A 10,478-nucleotide genomic window follows, 5' to 3' on the forward strand; every position below is an offset into this window, starting at 1 on the left:
TCCCTTCATAGGTCACAGAATGGAAAGACACTGGGGCTTCTCTGTTGGGGGCGTAGGAGGGAAAGGCTGGACAAAAGGGCTCCCGAACAGGTTCCGAGGGGAGCAACCCGGCCCTGACCCCCGCCCCCAACACCGTTCCCGGCCTCACTCCCCAATGTCCCGGCTCTGCACCAATTCCTCCCGCAAACCAAGGAACACCGAGGCACTCCTGGTCTCTAAACCGTTTTATTTCTCCAGAAGGTTGGGGTGGGCGAGCCTAGAACACTGCGTGCGGCGGGTTCCCGGGTCCAGCCAGCGCAGACCGCGTGGGGCCCTGCGGCTCTTAGGCGAAGGTGGAGTTGTTCCAGCCCACGTTGGCCGCGTTCATGTCGTAATAGTTGATGTAGACCCTGCGCGGGGAGGAGGCTGGACTCAGCGGGCGGCTCAGTCCCCGGCCTGGCCGCGTGCCGCCGCCCCTCCCCCGCCCCTCCGCCCCTCCGCGCCTCCGCGTACCTGTCCGGGCTGATACGCAGGCGCTCGGCCAGCAGGCCGCACAGCAGCTTGCTGTAGGAGCGGTTCTGCGCGCCGCCGATCTTGCCGATGCTGTGCAGGCTGCAGAGCGCGCAAGGCTCGCTGGAGCCTCCGAAGGCCATGAGCTGGTCCGGGACCACGTGCACCGCGATGTACTGCAAGAAGGGGCGCGATCAGCCCGCCCCAGCGACCTCGCCGAGCCCCAAGCGTCCACTTCGGGCCCGAGCCACCGTCCTCCCCCCGCTCCGTCCCCTCAGCTCCGTTTGGGAGTCGCCTCCCCAGCTTCCAGCGCGGGACCCCCTCGTCCGGCCGGCAGCCCCTCTTCCTGTCCCCTCCCGGCAAACCTGGGGGGGCTTGCCGGTGGCCTGCGCCAGCTGCTGGGTGAGCTCGGAGAGGAACCCGTCCGGCACGGAGGCGCGGGGCACGTTGGTGTTTACGATGAACATCGGCATGATGACAGAAGAACCCGGACACCCGCGCAGAAGCACAAACGCACGCGACGCGGCCGCCGCTGAGCTACGTGCCTGACTTCTCGGACACTACTGCGGCCCCACCTTTTGTGACGCCACCGCCGGCGCCAGGCCCCGCCCCCGCGAGGCTGCGGCTCCGCCTCCAGTGGGGACGTCACCGCCTGCCTCCGCCTCCAGTGGGGACGTCACCGCCTGCCCGCAGGGCAGGACCCTGGGCGACTCTGCCCGTTCCTCCAGCAACCGCCGCTAAGCCCGGCGCAGGGTTCCAAACCGTTCTCCACGTGGCCGCTAGAAATCTTCCTGTCCCGGCCTCACTTCGGGTCTTTCTTAGTCCTTTCACTAAGTCACCGATGTTAGTCGCCAGGAGGCGCTGTGCCGGCAGTGGGGATGCGGTGGTGAACCCGGAAGATGGCCCCTGGACCTTCCAGAGGTGAAGCCCAGTCGATTCCACTGCACGCACTGAGCCCCTGTACGTCCTGAGTCTTTGGGCCTCGCGTCCCCAAGGGCTCCAGTCCCCGCACGCGTTAGCTTGTGTGTTGGAGATGGGGAGGGGTAGTCATTGCGGCAGGTGAGAGGGGAGCTGCCCCTGCGAATCACCATCCAGGGAACTTCCCTGAACCCCTGCTCTTTAAAGAGGATAGGATGCTGGGAGGCACCGAAGGGAAGGAGGTGAGGTCGAGACCAGGTTCAGTGGTTCAAACGTGCGCAGCTCCACTTCTCTGGGCCTCTGGGCCACTTCAGCTCCTCAGGGAAGCCACACCCTAGTCAGGTCCACCGTGTATGACCTCTCATAGAGCACTTGCTGAATTTCTTAACTGTCTTTTCCACTAATGGTAAATTCGGGGACCACCTAGCAGGTGCCAAGCATACAAGAGACATTGACTTAATACTGCTGAATGAATGAATGAATGAATGAATGGGTGAAAGAAGATAAGCCATGACATAGCAGGAAGAGGACAAGGCGGCAAGTGGATCACAGGCCAGGTCCTCAGATTTCCAGGGAGGTCCTGTCCTTGGTCTCTGATAGGTGCAATCCATATACCAGTCTCGGTGAAGGCCATGTGATATAGTAAGGACACCCATGCCTGTGGGGCCCTCGTGGCACCAGCCAGCCTCCAGTTGGGAGGCCCCATGGCCCATTTATACAAATAGCCTATGGGTGTTGGTTCCTGCAGCTGGGCCCCAGACTCTTTCCCTCCTGCTGTCACACCTTCTCTTACCTGTGTCCAGGGCTCCCTAAATGATGGCACTCCATGCCATGTCTCCAGCCAGGGGCACTCCCCTAAGCCCCAGGTGCTGACAGCAGCTGACTGAGTGTCCACTGCTCTGTAAAGTCCAGATATATGACTTGTCCTCCTACACCTGATCACCTGCCAGTGAAGTGTGCCTCCTTTCACTATCCCTTTATTCCCACTTCTCTCCATTCCCCACACTACTGCCTAGTCTGCACTAGCTGCATCGCCTTTGGCCTGGACCACTGTGACTTCCCTATGGTGGACTGCTGCTCCTCAAGGGAGGAGTCTGTTTCCCAGCCCCAGGCAGCAGATTTAGCTGTGACTCCCTGTGCCCAATGAAAGCTGAACAGAATTACGTAAGTCACTCCAGGCAGAAGACTGAAGAGCCAGGGCTTGGTTGACCTGTTCCCTGTGAACCTGAATGACAAGGTGCAGCCTCGCCAGCAAGCACCTGAGCGCCCCCTGGAAGTGAGCCCCTGTCAATCTCAGGTTGTTATCGTAACAAAGGGTTGCCTTACCTGGCCAGTGATGGAGCAGGAGCATTGCCACCTTGAACAAACACCACCATTCTAAGTTCCCCCTTAATTAAAAGCCACCTAAATCCAGCCCCAACATCAGCCTAATGGCTAATGTCAGCATAACCAGAAACATTCCAATCCTAAGATAAACCCCTCTCTGACCAGAAACATGCCAACCCCGAGACAGCCTCCCCTCCAACCAGAGACATTCCAACCCCGCAATAAACTTTCCCTCACACAGAAACATTCGGAACCTATGATAAGCACCCCCTCCAAAACCCTTAAATATCCTTAGTTTGTAAGAGAGTGTGGCTCTGACCTAACTCGACCAGAAGCCCCTCTCAAGTTTGTTTTCTAAAATAAACCTGTCCTTGTTGACTGTTGAGCCACCCTTCGTGTTTCTTTCCTCTTTAATTCTTATAGCCAGGACAGCCTCTGAGCCACTTGTCATCTCCTTGTACCCTCCCCAGCTGTTTCCAGTGGCAGTCAGCCTCATCTTTCTAGAAGGGTACCCAAAGAAGTGATATGATTTGCCTCTTACTAGCATGGACATTTGGCTCAGTTTCCCCATCTATAATTTGGGGATGACAATAGCGTTCACCTGACATAGAGGTGTTATGAGCACCAGGTGGCCTAAATGCTAGTAACAGTCTCCTCTGATACTAGGGATTGTACTGTCACAAGGCCCTGTGAGCCTCCCCCAACCCTCCCTTGTTCTGTGAGTCATGGCATACTGTCCTTCAGTACCATGGCTCCTGACTCCAGGGTTGGGGGTTGGTCCTGAAATTGCCCACATTTTCCCTCATCTGTCTCCAACTCATCCTCCAGTTCTTTACTCAGCCTCAGTTCCTTGGGAAAGCCCCTGGAGCACCTGGCTTGGTGCATTCCCACATGTGCCCAGCACCTGTCCTGTCCTTCAAGGCTATCTCCATATTTCTGAGTTAAGACTGCATGTCTAGGCAGTAAACCCCGTGCCAGTGGGGACAGTCTCTTTTTGGGCATTGCTGTATGCCTACCTCCTGACCCCTTACCTCCGTGGTAGGCAGATGACCCCCTGCCCACTAAAGAATAGCAGGAGGAGGACAAGCACTAATCCCTGGAACCTATGAGTATGCTATGTTACCTGGCAAAAAGCACTTCACAGATGCAATTAGGATTATTGACCTAATAGGGAGATTAGCATGGAGTATCTGGGTACACCCAATCTAATCACATGAGCTCTTAAAAGCAGATAATTTTCTCCAGCCAGAGTGCCAGATTCGAAGTAAGAAAAGCACTCGATGTCCATTACTGGCTTTGAAGATGAAGGGAACCAGAGACCTCATGGTACAACCACAAGGAACTGAATTTTGCTCACAACCAGATTGAACTTGGAAGTGGATTTTTCCCTTGTCCCTTCAGATACCTTGACTTCAGCCGTGCGAGTCCTGATGCAGAAGACCTAGTCACATTACGCTGGACTACTGACCCACAGAAAGTGGGAGATAATAAATGTGTGTTGTTTGAAGCTGCTAAAAGTTTGTGTTGATTTGTTATAAGAGCAATAAAAATAATACACCTGGGACCCATAGGGACACAATAATTATCTGCAAACCATGGACAAATGCTCCAGGAGGCATTGGCAGGCATGGCTGCTAACTCCCTCTTCCTCCTCATGGCAGCATCCCAGATCTGTTAGTTAGAAGGTTCACTGCCCCAGAGCCCCTGCCACCCACGTGTGGTCACCTCATCTCCCACCCCATCCTAGCACATCCAGCTGGAGGCACCAACCACCTGTCAGTTTCCTCACCCCTAGGCCTCTGAGGAAGCATTTTCATGGTCTGATTCTAAAGACAGCGGTGTGTGTGTCCATGTGTGTATGCGTGCACGTGTGTGTGTCCACATGCACGCTCACATGCACATATGAGCCTATAAAGCTAGAGTAGCTGAGAAGTCACCATCTAGCCCTGGAGTGTGCACCCAGACAGGAGCCTAGGTTCCCCTGGCAGAGTCATCTCTCTCTAGGTGTTTGATTCTCTCGAATCTTCAATGATTCCCTGCTACCTGCAGAATGAACCAGAGTGGGCAGAACACAAGCCTTGAAGAGCACTGGCTCAAGTTCAGCTCCACTGCTAATCCACTGGGTCACTCTGGACCCCTTGGGTGGCCTAAAGGCCTCCTCAATAAAATGGAGATCAAGGAGATCAGGAAGCACACAGACTCTAGACTACACTGCCCATGAGCACTCTGAATGATCAGCACCAGCATGCGACGGACCTCAGATACCAGGCGAGTCCCCAGACGCAGCGTGTGCAGTGATCAAGGTCTGGGGTCCATGGTCACCAGGTCTACTCCTGGCCATTCCAGTTAGCTGGGTGACACTGGACAAGCCACCGGCTTCTACTCAGTCTCTCATATGTACAACAGGGGGAATAAAAGTACTAATTTCATGGGGTCCTTTCCAGGATTAAAGGAGTTAACACTTGGAAGACACTCAGAATGGTCCTGATATGTAGAAAGCCCTCCATAGATGTTATCCCTGAACATTGTTGTCACTGGGAGACTGTTTCTTTTTGCAAGGTAAGGACGACCGCCATCCTCATAAGCCTGGGCACAGCCTGAGGACAAGGACTGAGGCGGAAGCCTTTGGATGTAGTGGACCCTAGGTGGATATGTGTGAACTGAAGGGAAAAATGATTCAGCTGAGGCACAGAGTGATCTGGGTCCCAACAAGAGGGAACCAGAGACTCAGAGGGTCCAAGAAAGGAGAGGATGAGAGCAAATACAAGAGAATGGACAGCGGCCCTTTGCAGGCTGTGCAAGCCCAGATCCTTGTGAGCGCCGCCTGGATCCTGGCGGCCAGGCAGTCAACTCGAGCCTGCCAGATGGGCTGGGCCCTGTCTCCTGGCCCTAGGAAGCTGGGACATGTAGGTCCTGGTAATTAACAAATGAGGGAGGGATTCGGGCTAGTTGAGGGGCTTGATCACATGCTCTGGGAGGTAGGGAGAGGCCACACTGGGTCTGGGGTCTGGGGAGGTGGGCTGGAGCTGGGGAGCATGGCTGTGGCTCCTCTCTAGCTACATGACATCGATCCTCACACCTGGAATGCAGGCTCAGCAGACAGGTCAGCTCCCACCCTGGACCACCCCCTAGAAACCCAGTCTGGCCCTCCCGCCCCTCTCTGCGCTGCCCTTCCTTGTCTTCAAGGTCCTGTCCTGAGATTCTGTCTCCTCTCCCTAACTGAGGGGGTCGCTGGGCAATAAGGGACTTGCAACCCCCACCCTGTGCTCCCAGAGTGGCCAGAGCCAATTCCAGCTGGGTGGGTGGTGAGTGAGAGGGCAGGGCTCCAGCTGGGGACCAGGGAACCAAGTGTGTCTGAGGTAGGCCGGTACCTGGGTGTCACCTGATGCCTGCTCTGCTTGTGGCATGTACCCCAGGATCTCAGGGGTGCTTGTCTACGGATTCTTACTCATGGAGGTCTGCAGCCAGGGCGGCCAGGGAAGCCATTTGGAGCACAAAGGTAAGCTGGGGAGCAGGTCAACAGATGCAGGATCAGGGTGGATGGACACAGAGGGTCAGAGTGACCACACACAGGGTTCCTGGGAGGGCTGCCCCTGCCTCCTGAACTCCACAGTGACTGGACACGGGGGCTTCATTCCCATCCCGCAACGCTACTGCCTCCGAGTGGCTCCAGTTTTTTGGTTTTTTTTTTCTTCTTTTTTTGGTAGAAACAAGGCTTTGCTCTGTGGCCCAGGCTGGAGTGCACTGGTGCAATCATAGCTCACTGTAATCTCCAACTCCTGGGTTCCAGCGATCCTCCCACCTCAGCCTCTTGAGTAGCTGGGACTACAGGCACATGCTGCCAAGGCTCTAGCTTTTAAAAGGCTCCCAGCTGAGCCTATCCTTGGGAAGCCAGCTCAGAGTCACCATCTCCCTGAGACCCCTACTGATCCCCTGACCCACATATTTCTCTCTGCAGAGAACCCACTGCCACCACTTCTCTTTAACAGTCACTGTTTCCTGACAAAAGCGAAATTCTTTCTTATACAACAATAGTCCATTGATCTTTTAATTTAGGCACCAAAGTAAAATAATGAAGAAAAGATGGCTGTTTTTAAGCAAACAGTGCTGGTACGACCAGATAGCCATTTCAAAAAAAAAGAAAGAAAAGAAAAAAGGGCCAGGCGCTGTGACTCATTCCTGTAATCCCAGCACTTTGGCAAACAAATGGCTTGAGTCCATGAGTTCAGGACCAGTCTGAGCAACATGGCAAAATTCTGTCTCTACAAAACAATAAAACAAAACAAAAATTAGCCAGGCATGGTGGCATGCACCTGTAGTCCCAGCTACTCAGGAGGCTGAGGTGGGAGGATTGCTTGAGTCTGGAAGGTGGAGGTTGCAGTGAGCTGAGATCATGTCACTTGCACTCCAGTTTGGGCAACACACAGTGAGACCCTGTTCAAAAAAAAAAAAAAAAAAAGGAACCTCAACCCCTCACACCATACACAAAAATTAAGTTGAAATTCATCATCAGCAACATAAGTGTAAAAGCTAAAACTATCCAACATTTAGAAGAAAATCTTTGCAAGATTGGGAGAGGCAAAGATATCTTATGGTACAAAAAGCATGAAGCACAAAAACCAAAAGCTGATAAATCAGACTTTACCAAAATAAAAATTCCTGCTTGGCTGGGCCAGGTGGCTCATGCCTGTAATCCCAGCACTTTGGGAGGCCGAGGCGGGTGGATCACGAGGTCAGGAGATCAAGACCATCCTGGCCAACATAGTGAAACCCCGTCTCTACTAAAAGTACAAAAAAATTAGCAGTGTGGTGGAGTGTGCCTGTAGTCCCAGCTACTCAGGAGGCTGAGGCAGGAGAATTGCTTCAACCCAGGAGGCAGAGGCTGCAGTGAACCGAGATCATGCCACTGTACTCCAGCCTGGGTGACAGAGCAAGACTCTGTCTCAAAAAAAACCAAATAAATAAAAATAAATAAATTCTGCTCTTAGAAAGGTAGCATTAAGAAAAAAGGCGGCCGGGCGCGGTGGCTCAAGCCTGTAATCCCAGCACTTTGGGAGGCCGAGACGGGCGGATCACAAGGTCAGGAGATCGAGACCATCCTGGCTAACCCGGTGAAACCCCGTCTCTACTAAAAGATACAAAAAACTAGCCGGGCGAGGTGGCGGGCGCCTGTAGTCCCAGCTACTCGGGAGGCTGAGGCAGGAGAATGGCGTAAACCCGGGAGGCGGAGCTTGCAGTGAGCTGAGATTCGGCCACTGCACTCCAGCCTGGGCGACAGAGCGATACTCTGTCTCAAAAAAAAAAAAAAAAAAAAAAAGGAAAATAAAAAAGGCAAGCTACAGACTGCAAGAAAATATTTATGATACTATATATTTAACAAAGTACTAGCTTCCAGAATGTATAAAAAATGCCCACATTTCAAAAATAATGACAACCAACCTGATTAAAAATAGATAAGGACTGGGTGCAGTGGCTCATGCTTGTAATCTCAGCACTTTGGGAAGCCAAGGTGGGTGGATCACCTGAGGTCAGGAGTTTGAAACTTGCCTGGCCAACATGGCAAAATACCATCTCTACCAAAAATACAAAAATTAGCAGGGCATGGTGGCTCACACCTGTGGTCCCCTCTACGTGGGGGGGACTGAGGTGGAAGGATCACTTGAGTCCAGGAGGCAGAGGTTGCAATGAGCTGAGATCATTCCACTGTCCTCCAGCCTGGGCAACAGAGAGAACCCTGTCTCAAAAAAAAAAAAAAAAAAAAAAAAAAAAAAAAAAAAAAAAAAAAAAAAAAAAAAAAAATTTATTCATAAAAGAAAACCCACGAATGGCCATACTGAGCACATGAAAAGATGTCTAACATTATTGGTCATCAGGGAAATACCACAATTAAATGACAAGATACCACTACACACTCACTAGAATGGCTAAATTGAAAAGACTGACAATACCAAGTGCTGGTGAGGATTTGGAGTATCCAGAACTCTCACACATTGTTAATGAGAATGTGAAATAGTATAATCAATCACTTTCGAAAACAATTTGTATACAGTTAAATATGCATTTATTATTAAGCCCAGCAATTCATTTACCCAAAAAGCTAGACTGACTGACTATGTCCTCCCCAGGTAACCTACCCATACATTGAAACCTAATCCCTCATATGATGGTACTTGGAGGTAGGGCCTTTGGGCCTCTTGGGAGGTGATTAAGTCATGAGGGCAGAGCCTGCATGAACGGGATTGGTGTCCTTATAAGAGACCCCAGAGAGCTTCCTTGCCCCTTCTGCCATGTCTAGGAGGACACAGTGAGCAGACCGCCATCTATGAATCAAGACATGGGCCCTCAGCAGACACTGAATCCACTGTCACCTTGATCTTGGACCTCCCAGCCTCCAAAACCATGAAAAATACATTTCTGCTGTTTATAAGCCACCCAGGCTATGGTTCTTTGTTATAGCAGCCCAACGGACTAAGACACAAAAGAAATAAAAACATACGTTTAGACAATGATTTGTGTAGGAACATTCACAGCAGTTTTATTCATGATGGCCAAGAATTAGAAATAGCCAAAACGTCCACCAACAGGTTGATGGATAAATAAATCATGGTCTAACCACAGAGGGGAATACTACTCAGCAATACAAAGGAGTCTCTCCTAATACGTGCAACAACATGCATGAATCCCAAAATCTGTATCTGAAGCCAAGCCAGACACAAATGTGTACATACAGTATGGAATGACTTCAGATTCTGAAAAAAAGGCAAATCTGACTAATTGAGGCAGAAAGCAGGTCAGTGGTTCCCTGGGTCTGGGGCTGGGGTGGGTTATTGATAACTAAGGGGCATGAGGGTGCCTTGGGGCAGGGTAAACGCTCCATCTGGATTGCGATGGTATTTCACAAGTGTATACACTTCTCAAAACTCACCAAATATAGACTTAAAATGGATATATTTGATTATGTGTAAATTATACCTCAATAAAGTTGATTAAAAACATCAATTCCTCAGAAAATTCTGATCACTCCCCTCTCAGACTACGTCAGTCCTCTTGGTATGCATATCCATACCCACTACAACCTGTATTTATTTTTTTTGAAACATGGTCTCCTTCTGTTGTCCAGGCTGGAGTGCAGTGGCTCAAATTAGGATTCATTGCAGCCTCGACCTCCCAGGCTCAAGTGATCCTCCCATTTCAGCCTCCTGAGTAGCTGGGACCACAGGCATGTACCATCACACCCAACTTAATTTATTATTTTTTTATTTTTTGGTAGAAACAGGATCTTACTATGTGGCCCAGGCTGGTCTCAAACTCCTGGTCATCCTCCTGCCTTGGCCTCCCAAAGTGCTGGGATTACAGGCATCAGCCACCTCGCCTGGCCAACCTGTATTTTTCTTTCACTGCATTTCCTGAGTCTGTAATTATTACGTTGAGATGAAGTCGGCCGGGCGCGGTGGCTCAAGCCTGTAATCCCAGGACTTTGGGAGGCCGAGACGGGCGGATCACGAGGTCAGGAGATCGAGACCATCCTGGCTAACACGGTGAAACCCCGTCTCTACTAAAATACAAAAAAACTAGCCGGGCAAGGTGGCGGGCGCCTGTAGTCCCAGCTACTCCGGAGGCTGAGGCAGGAGAATGGCGTAAACCTGGGAGGCGGAGCTTGCAGTGAGCTGAGATCCGGCCACTGCACTCTAGCCCGGGCAACAGAGCAAGACTCTGTCTCAAAAAAAAAAAAAAAAAAAGAGATG

The 10,478-nt window shown here is 51.6% G+C and overlaps 1 protein-coding gene across 2 annotated transcripts; it reads right to left on the minus strand.

Annotated features, from left to right (window-relative positions):
- Window positions 1-208: 208 nt before the first annotated feature.
- Window positions 209-1,446, minus strand: MIF (macrophage migration inhibitory factor). Of its 2 annotated transcripts, XM_017889488.1 has the most exons (3): window positions 855-1,446; window positions 493-665; window positions 212-389 (listed from the first exon to the last, which is right to left on the minus strand). In XM_017889488.1, the coding sequence occupies exons 1-3, from the start codon at window positions 960-962 to the stop codon at window positions 323-325; spliced, it is 348 nt and encodes a 115-aa protein (XP_017744977.1). In that variant the 5' UTR covers window positions 963-1,446; the 3' UTR covers window positions 212-322. The 2 variants fall into 2 exon arrangements, with proteins under 2 accessions (XP_017744976.1, XP_017744977.1); XM_017889487.1 differs by having other exon boundaries at window positions 209-665.
- Between the last annotated feature and the right edge of the window lie 9,032 nt (window positions 1,447-10,478).

This window comes from Rhinopithecus bieti, unplaced genomic scaffold (genome assembly GCF_001698545.2).
Source record: "Rhinopithecus bieti isolate Rb0 unplaced genomic scaffold, ASM169854v2 scaffold_19615, whole genome shotgun sequence".
NCBI lineage: Eukaryota > Metazoa > Chordata > Mammalia > Primates > Cercopithecidae > Rhinopithecus > Rhinopithecus bieti.

What these genes read in the sequence shown, in the direction of transcription:
- MIF (XM_017889487.1), bottom strand. Translation starts at nt 962, where the DNA reads ATGCCGATGTTCATCGTAAACACCAACGTGCCCCGCGCCTCCGTGCCG. An exon ending in CCACCGGCAAGCCCCCCCAG is followed by an intron (nt 666 to 854) that starts GTTTGCCGGGAG and finishes CCCTTCTTGCAG; the next exon opens with TACATCGCGGTGCACGTGGT.